At 45.8% G+C, this 15,753-nt stretch overlaps 1 protein-coding gene across 4 annotated transcripts in view; it reads left to right on the forward strand.

Annotated features, from left to right (window-relative positions):
* WDFY4 (WDFY family member 4) overlaps window positions 1–15,753 on the forward strand; it is a 254,443-nt gene that overhangs the window by 125,136 nt on the left and 113,554 nt on the right. For all 4 annotated transcript variants that reach the window (XM_038410907.2, XM_043518469.1, XM_043518470.1 and 1 more), the window contains exons 36-40: window positions 545–702; window positions 5,856–6,094; window positions 11,172–11,290; window positions 12,984–13,175; window positions 14,328–14,467. In XM_038410907.2, coding sequence (XP_038266835.1) covers window positions 545–702; window positions 5,856–6,094; window positions 11,172–11,290; window positions 12,984–13,175; window positions 14,328–14,467 — 848 coding nt within the window. The remainder of the gene's footprint in view (window positions 1–544; window positions 703–5,855; window positions 6,095–11,171; window positions 11,291–12,983; window positions 13,176–14,327; window positions 14,468–15,753) is intronic.

Below are 15,753 nucleotides of genomic sequence, written 5' to 3' on the forward strand. Positions count from 1 at the left end.
ACTCTGTGCCTTGATTTCCCCATCTCTAAAATGAGAGTAATGATTCTGGCCCTCCTTTGAAAAGCTCTAGGGGTTGCTGTTGTTATTAAAGCAGACTTAGTGAGAATGGAGCTGAAGCATGGAATCTACTGCAACCAAAACAGGACTTAGCTGGCTGTGCTATTACCTGCCTACAGGCATAATAGCTGTGACTGTGATCTCAGATGAGACCTGAGTGGGCTTGCAGCTGGGCACTACTTCAGTGGGAAACCTTTAAGAAAAACCTAAAGCACTTCAGGAAGTGGAATGGGTGACTTACTAGCTGTCCCTCTTGTGTCTTGGCGTGGTAGTGGGGAGCAGTCCACTGTGGGATGGATTCCAAATTGGCCAATGGAATTATGCCACTACTGAGCCAATAACATTCATTGCTGCAGCACCTGCATTGTTCTTGGGGGTCTCCTGTCTGAGTCCCCCAAGATCCCCGCCTGAGATGGGACAGCACGATGGTAGCATAGCTTATGCTCCAGCATGTGACAACACTGCCCCCCTGTTGTATTCCCTGCAGGCGGCAGTGACCCTCATGGTGGGGCGGAAGTGACTGTGCCTATGTCGGTGGTGAACGTTTCCTATTTCACTCAGAAGCTGGTGGAGAAGCTTTACAGTGGAATGTTTGCTGCAGACCCTAAGCAAATCCTGCTCTTTGTTACCGAGCAGATCATGGTGGTAAGTGGGACACCGGGGTTCCTTCTGCTGCCGTTGATGCATTTTGATGATTCTTATGTCATGCTAACTCTGAGATCTGGGAGTTCACAACACAAAGGGCATGATCCACTGACTTCTCATCATCATTGCTTGTATTGCACTGGCCTCAGTCTAGGATCAGAGTCCCATGGTGCAGACACACCTGGATAACCACAGCTCCTACCCTGAGTAACGCACCATCTCACTTTTTCAGGTTTCACAATATCTTTACAAAAATCCAACCCTTCATCACTGAGCAATTTAAAAAAAAACAACCAAAGAATGGTCCCCTTTTTATTATGATCATTTGTGTTGTTGTGCCACCACAGAGCTCCAGATATGGACCAGGGTCCCACAGCACTAGCTGCTGTATAGACACACAGTCACTGCCGGAAAGAGCTTGCAGCCTAAGAACTTCAGAGCTGTACAACATGTGAATCTATCTTCAATAATTATCTGGCTTCCCTTACTCTAGTATCTGAGCAGCTCATCCTCTCTAATGTGAGGTGGGAGATGCAACATCCTGGGTCTTGAACAGAGGCCTAAGACCCCCCGAGACAGCTGCTGCATCCTGGCCTCTGCTCAATGCCTACTGAAACCTGCTGGGCTGAAAAGCTAGTTGCACTATAGCCCCAGCCAAGGCACCCCCCACTGGAGCTCTGATTGGAGAATCTCCTGGCTCCATCGATTGGTCCAACTACGCTATTTAAGGCAGGAGGAGGCACAGGAAGTTTGTCTGAGCAACAAGACGGTTTCCTGTTGTGACTGCATTGGACCCTGCTTGTGCCTGCCTCTTGCTCTGCTCCTGTTCCCACTGTGTTCCTGCTTCATGCTTGATCCTTCCCTCTCCTCGAGTTCCTGCTCTTATTCCTCACCTTCAATCATCAGTGACCAGTCCTGGCTCCAACACTGGCCTCCAACTTCAGACCCTGACTTTGGCTTGACCCTTGGCTCTGGCACTTGGTATCTGACTTTGGCTCTGACCCTTAGCTTCAGTTATTGATTCTGACTCTGGCTTGGCCCCTGACTCTGGCAGCTGACTCTGGCGCTGACCCTTGGCTTTGTTCCTCACTCTGGATCCCTGCTCTGCCCCCTAGGCCTGACTCCTGCTCTGACCACTAGGCAAGACAGCCTATGTCCTGGTCCATAACAGGACAATGCTTTTATCCCCATCGTACAGATGGAACCAAGGCATGGAGAGACAGATGGTATGTCTGCACTTGGAGCTGGGGATGTGACTCCCAGCTCAAGGAGACATACCCGCACTAGCTCTGATTGAGCTAGTGTGCTAAAATAGAGTGTGGCCATGTCCGGGGCTAGTCCCCCACCGATATTCCTGGCTGAGACACTGGGCACACACTTAGGGAAGTGAGCCCTTCCTGTTGCTACAGCTGTGCTCTATTTTTAATGCAGTAGCTTGATCAGAGCTAGTGTGAGGATACCTGCTCAAGCCTGAAGTTACACCTCCAGCTCCTAGTGTGGATATACCTTAAGTGACTTGTCTAAGGTCACAGAGCAAGTCTGTGGCAGAGCCAGGAATTAAATCTGTCTCTCCTGAGTACTAGGCTAACACCCTAACCACTGGACCATCTCCTACTGCTCTGCTGCAGTTGGGACCTACCAAGCACATCCCTGATGACCTCCAAGGGGCAAAAGGCAGCTGCCCTGTTGATTTCAGCCCCTGAGATATAAAGAACCTAAGAACGGCCATATTGAATCAGACCAAAGGTCCATCTAGGGCAGTATCTTGTCTTCCAACAGTTGCTGGTACCAGATGCTTCTGAGGGAATGAACGGAAGAGGCAACTTCTAGTGATCCATCCCCTGTCATCCAGTCCCAGCATCTGGCAGTCAGAGGCATAAGGACACCCAGAGCATGAGATTGTGTCCTTGACCATCTTGGCTAATAGCCATTGATGGATCCATCCTCCATGAACTTATCTAGTGCTTTTTTTGAAACCAGTTATACTTTTGGCCTTCACAACATCTACTGGCAACAAGTCCAACAGGTTGACTGGGTGTTGTGTGAAGAAGGACTTCTTTTTGTTTTTAAACCTGCTGCCTATTAATTTCATCAGGTGACCCCTAATTCTTGCTTTATGAGAAGGAGTAAATGACCCCTTCCTATTTACTTTCTCCACCCCATTTGTGATATGTGTAGACCGCTATCATCTTCCTGCCTTCCTTCTCTCTTTTCTAAGCTGACCAGTCCCCGTCTTTTTAATCACTCCTCATATGGAAGCTGTTCCATACCCCTCATCATTTTGGTTGCCCTTCTTTGCACCGTTTCCAACTCTAATATACCTTTTTTTAAATAGGACAACCAGAACTGCACACAGTATTCAAGGTGTAGGTATACTGTGGATTTATATAGCAGTATTATGATATTTTCTGTTTTGTCTATCTCTTTCTGAATGGTTCCTGACATTTCTGTTAGCTTTTTTTGACTAAAAGAAAAGGAGTACTTGTGGCACCTTAGAGACTAACAAATTTATTAGAGCATAAGCTTTCGTGAGCTACAGCTCACTTCATCAGCTCATTCAATATTTATTCTCAAATAAATTTATTAGTCTATAAGGTGCCACAAGTACTCCTTTTCTTTTTGCGAATACAGACTAACACAGCTGCTACTCTGAAACCTTTTTTTGACTGTCACTGTACATTGCGGATAGCCTTCTGAAAACATCCACACAATAACAGCTAATTTAGCCCTCATCATTTTGTGTGTGTAATTTGGATTGTTTTTTTTTCCAGTGTGCATTACTTTGCATTATCAACATTGAATTTCATCTGCCATTTTGTTTCCCGGTCACCCAGTTTTGTGAAATCCCTTTGGAACGCCTCACAGTCAACTTTGGACTTAACTATCATGAGTAATTTTGTATCATATGCAGATTTTGCCACCTCACCGTTTACCCCATTTGCAGATCATTTCTGAATATGTTGAACAGCACAGGTCCCAATATAGCTCCTTGGGGCCTTGCACTATTTACCCTTCTCCATTGTGAAAACTGGCCATTTATTCCTATTCTTTGTTCCTATCTTTGAACTGGTTACTGATCCAGGAGAGGACCTTCCCTCTTATCCCATGACTGTTTACTTTGCTGAAGAGCCTTTGGTGAGGGACCTTGTCAAAGGCTTTCAGAAAGTCCAAGTATACCCTTGTCCACCTGCTTGTCGACATGCTCAAATAAGCTAATAGATTGGTGAGCCATGACTTCCCTTTACAAAAGCTGTGTTGACTCTTCCCTGATGTATCGTGTTTATCTATGTGTCTGATCATTTTGTTCTTCACTAGAGTTCAACCAATTTGTCTGGTCCAAAAGTCAGGCTTCCCTGCCTATAATTGCCAGGATCACCTCTGAAGCCCTTTTTAAAAATTGGTGTCACATTAGCTACCTTCCAGTCATTTGGTACAGAAGCTGATTAAAGTGACAGGTTACAACCACAGTTAGTAGTTCTGCAATTTCATATCTGAGTTCCTTCAGAACTTGTGGGTGAATCCCATTTGGTCCTGGGGACATATTGTTGTTTAATCAGTTTGTTCTAAACCCACCTCTATTGACACCTCAATCTGGGACAGTTCTTCAGATTTGTCATCTGAAAAGAATGGCTCAGGTGTGGCAATCTGCCCCTACCCTCTGCCATTCCCTGCACTGAAGACCAATAAAGTTTGATAAATGAGGAAACACAAAATTGTTGGGCACAAACATTTTATTGTTAACTTTCTAAGACTGTGTGTTACAAGTAAAGAAGAGTCAATGGTAAACCAATACTTGTCCGTGTCTCTTTTTTGAAAATATAAGGAATGGACCAGGAGTGGACTTAAAAAAAATTATTTATGCATCATACTTGGCATTTAAAATCCAGCCAATATGGGCAAGATTTTCCAGGGCTCAGCCAGATTTCCAAAGAGCCTAGCTGCTATTTAACCACAGATTTTTCCAAAGTGCTCAGTACCTGACAAGCTAAGCTTCTATTGGCAATCTGGCCCTCACTGTGGGTGCTGATGGCTTCGGAAAATCTACCCCAAGACAGCTTGAGGATTCGTTGATCCTATTTCAGCTGGGATTTCACTTCTCTTCCTTGAGATCCTTGTTTTATCTTTGACACTGATCCCTCGCTCCCCAGCTCTCCTTGTACGCTGTTCAGTCAGGAAATCCTCAGCCATGCACACAAAAGGTTAAGGTGCTTTGAAGTTGCACTTTGTATGACACAGCTAGTTACTGTTGCTCTGCAGTGGAAAGTTTTGGCAAACTAGAACAGACTGTATGTATTTCTGTCTCTTGCACAGTGCCAAAATAGCAGCAACAAATATATAATAATAGGATGGAGCAGGTGGATGAAATTGGCATGCCCTTTGGGTTAACGCCACTGGTGCATCAGGAAACGGCCTCCTACCTGTGCCTTGTGGGCTGCTTCAAGATCCAGAGGAATAAGGAGGGAACTGTGTTTCCTCAGAGTGCCGGGGCTGCAAGCCTGCCTGGATGTTATGTGGGCTGCTCAAGGGGAAAGGATCCTGTGCCCCCTGCCTCACTGCGCATCTGTGTAAGAACCAGGCTGAACTTGGTCCTCAAACTAAACGAGAATTAATGTGCATGGGAGAGTAAGTTACATGGTGGTAACTGGGTCTGAGCCTATCACTGAGAACATCTGCACTGGGGTAACTTATGTGCCAAGGGAGCTGGGACGAGTTGTTACCTGCAACAGCTTAGACACACTTTGATTCACCTCTGATTGTTGCCTATGAATCAATGAATAGTGGATGCAATTTTCAGGAGTGCCTGAGGAGCACAAGTCCCGCTGAAGGACCCTGGGAATTTTGCTCCTGAGTCACTTAGGTGCTTTTGAAAATTCCACTATTCAACACCTTCCTTCCCCCCCCACAAAGACAAATAGTCACCTTGGGAGACAATTAATGTGTCAATGTTTAAAGGCTTCCTCTCTTTAACAGGGCCAGATTTATCCCTGTTGTAACTCTAGGGACTTCAGTGGTGGAATGGTTTTGTCCCATAGATCATAGGGGACATCATGGTGGAATGAGCGTACAGAAGCCCAAGTGGGAAAGGTGAAGTGGAGGGGAAGAGGGTCTTGTACCAGCCATGTGCCAGATCATGCTTTGCTGTGTTTTAACAGGTTATGGAGAACACCTTTTCCCAAAAGGAAACTGTCATCAGCACCCTGTACAGCAGTTTAAACCGAGCCATCCTGTATTGTCTGTCCAGGCCGCAGCAATCACTGCCTGAACAACTGAGTCTCCTGAACACCCTCCACACCCTGCAGGAGCAATGGGACATCATCTTTGCAACTTACAACTCAAATATTAGTTTCACCATCTGCCTTATGCACTGTCTGTGTCAGCTGAGCTCTGGGAGGTACATGCACTGCACTCGGTGTGACTTCTGATTAACTTTCTCTCCTGATGTTTATTGCAGTGGACGGTGCACACAGAATAGGAAAGATTTCACATGCTCTTTCAAGATCATGGTGCCAAATGCTCTGAACTGTGGAAGTTGAGAGCACTCAGTGCCTTGCAGGATCTGGGATTTAGGATGTACTACATCCTAACAAATCACTGACCCAATCTAATAGTCTAGTGCTACATGTGTAATTGCTTGCATGGGCCCACAGTTCCTTACTGATTTGCTCCCATTAAGAGTTGCATGGGAACATGGGGGTTTTTCCCTCATTAAAGTTTTTGACAAAAACATAAAACACATTTCTTAATTTCAGTTTCAACAAGACAAAAAAAAATGTAAAAATGTCAGTATTTTTACGAGAACCTGAAAGTGTTCAGTTGAAAATGGCATGTTTTTGTGAAAAATTCTGTGTAGTCAAAAAACTGTTTTCCTTTAAAAACAAAACAAACAAAACACAATTCGATGGAACAACTTCTACCAGTTATATTGCTAAGGTGTTGTCTAAAAATATATACAGTACTATGTATAATGAGAAGCATCAGGTATTAGCAATGGAACTCTTGACTTCCATTTGTTATTTTGAAAAGTGATTGGGTAAACCTCCAGAAAAACACCCAACTGATCTGAATTTTATCTGTCCCATCTAAAAACTCTGATGGCTCAGAACTTGGTCTAGATATCTCACAAGAATAAGCTTTCCTATGGTGTATTGGCACAGCCCCTTCCAGCTGAGGCCAGAACATGCAATTGCAGAGACTAGACCTGGGCCCAGTCTGCAAGTATGTCTCTAGACTTCAAATATCCCTCCAAACCTAGGGATGTTTTTTTTTTTGTGGGCATGGTCCTGCACCCATTGAATTCAATGGGAGTCTTGTCATTGGTTTCAATGGGTGCAGGATCAGACTGTGTGTGAGAAGGTTATGGGGTGGCTGACCAGTGTTGGTGCGCGTTTTGAAGTTGTCAGAGAATGTTTTGTTGCAGGGCAGATCAGGTTCATTGGGAACTGATCTGTGAGGATTTTTCTCTGGTGTGCAGAAAACTAGCAGTAGGCATTGTTGGTGTAATCGTTGTGTGTGATTTCCGCAGTGTTCACTGTTTGGGTGTTTCTGGTAACAGCACGTCGTCTTTTGTAACGTGGGTAGCAACTTTCACTATAAGCTAATGAACAGCTTTGTAGGGGAATATGCGTAGGGGCCAGCTGCAGCATTCAGATTCGAGGCCACTTCAGAGGTGATCAGGATAGGCTCATAGCTAGCAGAGAGAAATGTGCAAATGAAAAACGAGTGAGCAGATCATTTCTGAACCTTCTGTTGACGACAACAACAACACAAAAGAGCATGTGTAGATGTCACTTGTATCTGGAAAAGGTCATGGCTGGTTCCTATTTCATCCAAATGGCTTTGTTTGTTCCAGATTATTATGTCTTGTGCTTGGATTCTGGAGTTTTCTGCTGCTACATGAAATTCTCAAGAAAGCAAAAATGAAGGTGGGGGTGGGGAGGGGGGATGGGAATCATTACTGAGTATGATCTCTGTAAAGGAGACAGGCAAGGCTGTGTCTGTCCCCGTAGAACAAAAAGAAGGAATTCTAGGAATAACAGAGAAACTAAACAGGGCTCCTCTTTAATTTCTGTACACTGTAAAGCTAGGCACTACTACAACACCCTACCCCTGAGCATCTCAAAACACATTTACAGTGGAGAGGATGCATTGCCACTCCATGTGACAGGTGAGGAATCTGCACAGAGATGTAAAGTGATTTGCTCCAGGTCATACAGTGAGTCGTTGTCCTGACTCATCCCTCGCTCTGACCATTAGATCATGGTGCTTCTTGTGAACTGCAGAAAAGCAGAATACTGCAGTGGTTACATCCTCAAGAATTCTGCACACAGAAGGGGGCCTCAGGAGGTGTGGATAGAATTTAAAGACACCACACCAAAAGCCAGATGAAAAGAAATACTCCCTGCCCCCAACATACTGTGAATATGAGTTGCTCACTGCTGCAGGATAATATTGAAGCAAATTGTTTAGTAGGCAAAACAGGATTAGATAGTTGAGGAATCGGTGAAAGCTCCTGAAGGCAAACAGGGACTACCTTGTAGACTGTATAACAGATTCTTTAACTGCTACTGTGAATTGGATTTTTATGAGCATTTTTATGCATCTGTTGTGCATTCCCAGCAATAGTCAGATTACAATCGGCCTCTGTTGATGAGAAAAACAGCTGCAGTTACATGAGTTTAGGTTGTTTTTATTGGGATTGACCTACCAGCTCCTCACCAGATGGGAGTCTGGAAATCGTTTCTCCCCGTGATATAATACTGTTGTTCAGATGCATTATATGTGCATTTAGGTGGCCGTTCTCTGGGAGCATCTGTTACTGGTTAATTTTTGAGACTGAGGACTCAGATGGACCATTCTGCTCCTGCATGGCCGTTCCTGTGCTGCTAGATTTAAAGCAAAGAAAGCCAATGCATGAGTCTTTTGAAGCATCTCTGAGTTCATTGCTATTATTATTGCTTCTTGGACACCGGGGATGAAGTCCTGACTCTGTTGAAATCAAAGGGAGTTTTGCTGATGACTTCAGCAGTGCTACGATCCCTCCCTCGCCCCCCCCAGCATGTTGACTTTTCTCACAGGTGATATACCCAAGGAATTTTTACTAACTTTAGTTGCAAAGTAACCTTAGTCTTTTTGGCAAAAGAAGCAAGTGCTTGACATTTCTTTATTCATCAGAATGATGCTAGATCTAGTTACTTTCTGTGCTCTGTAGAGGTTTAGGAATCCATTTAATGTATCCTAGCTAAACTCAATCCAGCGAAACAATAGAACATTTGAGGTGGGCCACTTTTCCACATGGCTTTTTCAGATCTGTTTTTGTTCTTATTCCAATTTAATAATTCCTAGACAAAAACTGTTAAAATGGAGTTAAGGTTGAGAGTATGTAGCAGTAATGTAAAGGTAAAAAACATTATAACAACACTGCAATTATCCTAAAACCAGGCACGACAAACCCAGGAAATTTGGGGTTACTGTTACCTTCGCATCTTTGGATTACTTTTAAGTGTAAGAAATGCCCACATAAGGTACTGTGACAGGGTCAGGCCAGATGACTACAGGAGAGTAATAGAAGGCAGATATATTAGCCCCGGGCTAAGTAGGTCCCTTTTCCCTGGGTAAGGTAACAGGGAAGGTTCCAGAATAATCAGGAACCTTCTGGAGACAATTAAGACAGACAAGCTGATTAGAACACCTGCAGCCAATCAAGAAGCTGCTAGAATCAATTAAGGCAGGCTAATCAGGGCACCTGGGTTTTAAAAAGGAGCTCACTTCAGTTTGTGGTGTGCGTGTGAGGAGCTGGAAGCAAAAGGCACTAGGAGCTGAGAGTGAGAACGCGGACTGTTTGAGGACTGAGGTGTACAAGCATTATCAGATACCAGGAGGAAGATCCTATGGTGAGGATAAAGAAGGTGTTGGGAGGAGGCCATGGAGAAGTAGCCCAGGGAGTTGTAGTGCCCCACAGCTGTTCCAGGAGGCATTCTAGACAGCTGCATTCCACAGGGCCCTGGGCTGGAACCCGGAGTAGATGGAGGGCCCCGGTTCCCCCCAAACCTCCCACCCAAACCTCCCAACTCCTGGTCAGACACAGGAGGAGTCGACCTGGACTGTGGATTCAGAAAAACGGCCAAGCTGAGGGCTGCCATGAAGCTCCAAGGTGAGCAAATCCGCCAATAAGCGCAAGACCAACCAAGGTAGAGGAGGAACTTTGTCACAGTACCATAACAGACTTAACTCTGCCCTGTAGTGACACCATCCAATAACATACCACAATGATTAGGGCATTGTAGTGTTTGTGGACCCACATTAAATTAAACTGATTTTTAGACACAGATCAGATTTTTTTTCCCCATTATTCTGTTTATGGCATCACTACAGGGCAGAGTTAAGGTTGTTCATATGCTGTCCATTTCTTACCTTACCGTGGTTGGATTTCTTTTAACTGTCACTTTACCTCTGAATTTCCTGCCTCCTGCTACTCCATACTATGGTAAACTCACTCCAAAAAAAGTTTAAGAAGATAAGAACGGTCATACTGGGTCAAACCAAAGGTCCATCTAGCCCAGTATACGGTCTTCCAACGGTGGCCAATGCCAGGTACCCCAGAGGGAATGAACAGAACAGGTAACCATCAAGTGATCCATCCCCTGTTGCCCATTCCCAGCTTCTGGCAAACAGAAGCTAGGGACACCATCCCTGCCCATCCTGGCTAATAGCCATTGATGGACCTATCCTCCATGGACTTATCTAGTCCTTTTTTGAACCCAAAGGCTTGTTTGTTACGATCTCAACACTTTTGGTGGTAGCACCATCATTACTATTGTCAGCCACGTTTACTAGGTCTTCGCTATGGATCAACCAAGAGCAGGAACCCGTTATGCTAACTGCTGTACAGACACAGAGCAGTAGACAGTCCCTGCTGCAAAGAGCTGACAGTCTAAATAGACAGGACAGATGAAGGGTGGGGGAAAGGGGTATATAGCTCACAAGAGAGAGCTATCAGTGTGATGGCGGCAAACACTATTGGGCCATTATCAGTCACCAGAAGCCCAATTGTGGTTCTGTAGTGATTTTGCCTCCTACCTTAAGTACAGGAGGGGAGGCAATGTGGTCGAATGGGTAGAGCACTGGACTGGGACTTTGGAGATCTGGGCTCTATTCCCAGCTTAGCCATTGGCATGCTAGGTGATGTTGGTCCAATCATTGTGCCTCTTTGTGCCTCAGTTTCCCCATCTGTAAAATGAGACTAATGTTACTGACCTCCTTTGTAAAGTACTTTAAGAACTACAAATGAAAAATGCTCTGGGCTCTGATTATTGTAGGTATAGAGGGTGGGGAATATTGGCTTTTGAGTAAATAAAACATAAGAGGTTAGGTGGAAATCCCTGGAGTGTGCAGTGTTCATTTTCTTCGCGTTGATGGGATGCTGAAGGTGTCTGGGTTTCTCATGCTGCCTGTTGTTCTGTTTGCTCCAGCTATCCAGAAGGGTTTGGAGTGGATGCAAAACCAACATTGGCTTCCTATCACCAAATTTTCCTGGCCCCAAGTGAAGAGGAGAAGGGAAGAGGGGACAGTCACGCTATTGCAGGCGATGGTAATGTATGACCCAAGGAATTCACTGTCCCCAGAGGAGCACGACAAGGAGTGGGTCTAAAGGGACCTTTCAAGCAACTTTGATGATGCTTGGAAATAGGAAAGACAAGGCGTCTCTCTAATACCTTGGGACCAGCACAGCTACAGCAATACTGCATACAACAATGGAAATAAGATGATATTTTGTTGTGTAACAGCTACCTCAGAGGACAGAGGGAGCTGTGATGTGGTGGTCAGAGAATGATAGTAGAAGCTAGTATCTCCACAGTCCTAGTTCCAGTTCTGATCCTGAGATCTGCTGTGATGCTGGGCAGTCTCACAGTGCCTCAGTTTCCCCATCTGTGAAATGAGTAGAGTAAGCCTTCTATAGTACACACGCCCCTGTGAGGATTGGTGGTGCCACAAATGCTTTCATTTTTCAGGTACAACGGCAGCTGACAGCGGGAGGCTCAGATATACCAATTTTAATTAAAAGCTTCATTTCCCAGCGCAGCTCCTTCCCCCCACCCCGGTGCTGGGAGAGGGGTGACTTGACTCCGTGGGCTACTGCGCTGAACTATGGATTTGAACCAGCTTTTCAGTGCAATTTACTTTACTTTAAAAGGCTCCCTGTTCTGAGAGACCTGCCACTCTCACTCTGCCCAGCACAGCAGCCCCCAGAGCCTCCCACGGCGAGTTGCCCCTCTCCCAGCACAGGGGCGGGAAAGGGCCTGTGCTAGGAAATGAAGCTGTTAATTAAAATTGGCATTTCTGAGCCTCCCGCTGTCAGTTGCTGTTGTTCCTGCAAAGTGACAGCATTTGTGGCACCTGCAGTCTGGCAGCCCAGCCAACTGGGAGAGCAGGACACTCGGCAATTACTACCTTGGTCTAATACTTGTTAAATATCAGGAAATTTCACAAGGGGTTATTTTAGCTCACTTACTTCAGCTTCTCTTTAAGGCGGTGTAAACTATCTCTGCTCTCCACAGAGCACTCACATCAGAGGTTATTGTCCAAAATTATACCCCCCCCCACACACCCTTTTTAGGTATCCTGTTATTTTTAGATAACCACAAACATAAATCCTAGCCTGACTTCCCTTTAGAGCCGGCTATTTCTAGGATTTTTCCCAGCTGAACTATTTAACCCTCCCCTGAGTTCTACTTTGCCTTAGAGAGATGCTCAATGTTTTATACTCCTGCTGTGATCCAATTGGTCTGGTTTCCAGAGTAGTCAGCAAAATAGTTCTGCATCTCCGTGTAGAATATCCAGTCACAATGGCCACAACAGTTTTACAGTCCCTGATGTGTGGCTCACATCCTAACAGGATTTCTATTGACGCTGTCTCAAGGATTAAAAAATGTCCTATACATGCTTTCAGCCTTATATTTCAAATGTTAAGTGTCCACAGACAGCTGATCAGGTGCTTATCCAGAGCAATGCATGATCAGATCAGCTGTTACTCCCACTGATATTTTGGGGGTTGGATATGGAGGAAGAAAGGGAGTTTTTCCACAAGGGAGTCGGTAGTGAAGCTAAGAGGCCTTTTTAGATAGTGCACAAAATGGTGATAATCTAGAGTAACTCCAGTGGCTTCAATAGAGTCACTTCAGATTGGCACCAGTATAACAGAGAGGCACTTTTGGCTCCTACGCTGCTGACTTCACATTCTCAAACAGAAGGTCATTCCTCATTGGCAACTCTTTGGTTTCTAGTTCAGCAAGAGATTCTGAAAACAGTCGAAGTCACCTGGAAGCAGCTCATTTCTCAGAGGCGACAGGCCCTGGAGGACATCTACAAGATAGATCTCTCTGTGAAGCCAGGAGATGGAGAGAAGGAAGTGAAGATAGCCGAGATCACTCCTCTGTGGGAAGAGACGATGACGAAGGCTTGGCAGCACTTCATAGGTCTCTGTTCTTTAATGGAGCACTTACCTCAGTGAGCAAAGGCATTGCAGGAAGCATCCCGATTAATGGAAGGATGCTGAAGCCTCAGTTATAGTCTCCCATTGCACATCATAGGCCAGATACCTTGGGTCCTCACTCTGTTTTTTCTCAGTCCAACTCCAGAGTTAGAGGGAGGGATTCTGTCCCACATGCAAGCCCCTTTACACTGCTCTGGTGATGTACAGGCATTGGCTTGTTGCCACAAGGAGTTGGAAGAGGATTTCCCTGGTGCAACCACACAGCATAGGGCTCCTCAGAAATGGTCAAGGCAGGGCCAGAGGGGAGCCTTGACAGCATATACCACTGCAGTGATTCTGAGCTGCTCCAGATTGAAGAGCAGCTGTTGGGAAGCTGCTGTCCATTAGGGCACCCCCAGGGCTGCTCTAATTTATGCCAGGGGCCATTTTGGCCCCCTGAAGCAGCCCACAATCCCAAAGGCACAAAACCACCATTGCTTCCCATCTCCAGGGGATTTTACATCCCCAGGAATAAGTACCAGACTGAATATAACCTGAGTAAGTGCTGAGTAGAGCCCCATACAAATCTCATCCACAGACATTTGGAGATAAGCAGAGTGAGCTTCTCTGCAGATGAATGACCCCGGTGATTCCTGACATTCGCTTCAGTATTTGAAAAGCCTGAGAAGCTCTTGTAAGGGTTTTCCTTTTGGTGCTTCCCATCTCCGCAGAAGGCGACGCTTGGAGAAGTTGGCTTAATTTGCCTCCAGTGTCTTCTCTTGAGGTCAATGAGTTTATGCCTGGGGTACATTGGACCCCATTAGTTTTGTTAGAAATAAAGTAGTACAGGTGGGTTGGTGGGGCTTACCCTAACCAAGCTTATGGAGATACTAAAATAGGGCTTTGTAGTCGAAGCTGGTTGCAAGTATGTTTGGCCACAGAATTGTACAGCGTGTGGTCTGAGGTAGTACATGGTCCATTGGCTACAGGGCCTGAGAAGCACATGCTGATGAGTGAGTGAGATAGCACAGAGATAAAGCACATGGAGTTTGCACCATGGTACTGGGTCATGTCCCATGCAGAGGCCAGCCTGCCACTCATTCTCAAGACCTGGGTCCACTTTTCCTTCCTAAGCATTTTATTTTCTGGTCTACAGCATCTGAGAAGAAGACTCTCCAAAGTAAAGCAATGCCAGCCCAGTCCCAGAGCAAGCCCAGTTCCTGGAGCGAAAGCTTGTCTTCGGCTATGAGGTTGATGCCTGGCAAGAATGTAAAGGAAACAGTGTGCAAATCTGAGGTAATTTCTATTTCCCTATTATCAGCCTACATCACCCACTCGGAAGCTTAGGGGGATGGATGGCTGGGTTCAGGAGGCATCAGCTAAGGTTGCCTGGGGTGTTCTCATATGAATCAAGTTAGTAATTATATAATTATAGGGATAAGTATAGTAGTAATTATAGGCATCTGTATTACCATTAAGCTTCCTTTCATAGATGTTCAGGCTAGAAATGACCATCATGATGATCTTGTCTGACCTCCTGCATTGAAGAGGCCAGAGAACCTCACCCAGCTTTAATCCCAGGTCTTGTAGTTGATCTCTAGGCTCTTCTTTCATCTTGGCAGGCTTGGTTCCAATCTTGTTTGTTGGTAACATCTCTTTATTAAAAGGCTTTTAATCAAATAACGATCTCATTTAGCAAGACGCTTAATCGCACACCTAAATTTAAACTTGTGATTAGTCCCAGTGGGTTTAAAGTTAGGTGTGTGCTTACACACCTTGCTGAATGGAGGCCTAATTGCAGAAAATAAGAATAGAACATTGCACTCTCCCACTGACGAGAGGGATGAGGCATTCCCAGGTGTTGCTGCTACTTCTGGTTTAGATCACTGCGTGGACCCCATCTCTCTGACGTGGTACAGGGGGCCCCATCAGCTGCCTCCATGGCACTATCCTCTCCTCCTCTGCTCACGCTGGAGGCCCCTGCTTGGGGACTAGGCAGGCTGGGAGGAGGAGTTTGTATACCAGGCATGGGGCCAGAGGGCATGCATGTCAATACCCCATATACTCCATAGCTGTTCTCAGGGAAGGACAAGGACAGCCAGACTGTCTATGCAGCTGCCCAAGAGGAGTGGGTCTGGATTAGTTGGGATCAGACCATATTAGCAGAGCACTCCTATCCTCTCTGGCTGGGAAGCAATAATGGGGTCATGGCTCCCTCCAAGCACCTAGTGGACACTTGTACATAACACCAGTAAAGACCACAGGTTAGTGACTGTTAGCAAGCACTTCTTAAACAGCTCCTGGCATAGAGTGGCAGAGGATGCTGCAGGGCAAGGTGCAGTGCATTGGGAGGGTATCCTGGGCAATGCGTTCTACCCCTAGGATCCTGGATTTAATCCACTGGTGAGTGTGTTACCGGTCTCTGCCCTCCCTTGCTGATTGGCAGAGGAGAACGGCTCTGTTACAGCCCCAACTGGGGTGCCTGGGCTCCTTATGTCAAGCTGCTTTTATCTATATAGGGTCCCCAGTTGAGTCCTCACTGTGTCAGCCAAGATGGCGGCCCTCATATAACCACAGCGCTC

Source organism: Dermochelys coriacea, chromosome 7 (genome assembly GCF_009764565.3).
Source record: "Dermochelys coriacea isolate rDerCor1 chromosome 7, rDerCor1.pri.v4, whole genome shotgun sequence".
Taxonomy (NCBI): domain Eukaryota; kingdom Metazoa; phylum Chordata; order Testudines; family Dermochelyidae; genus Dermochelys; species Dermochelys coriacea.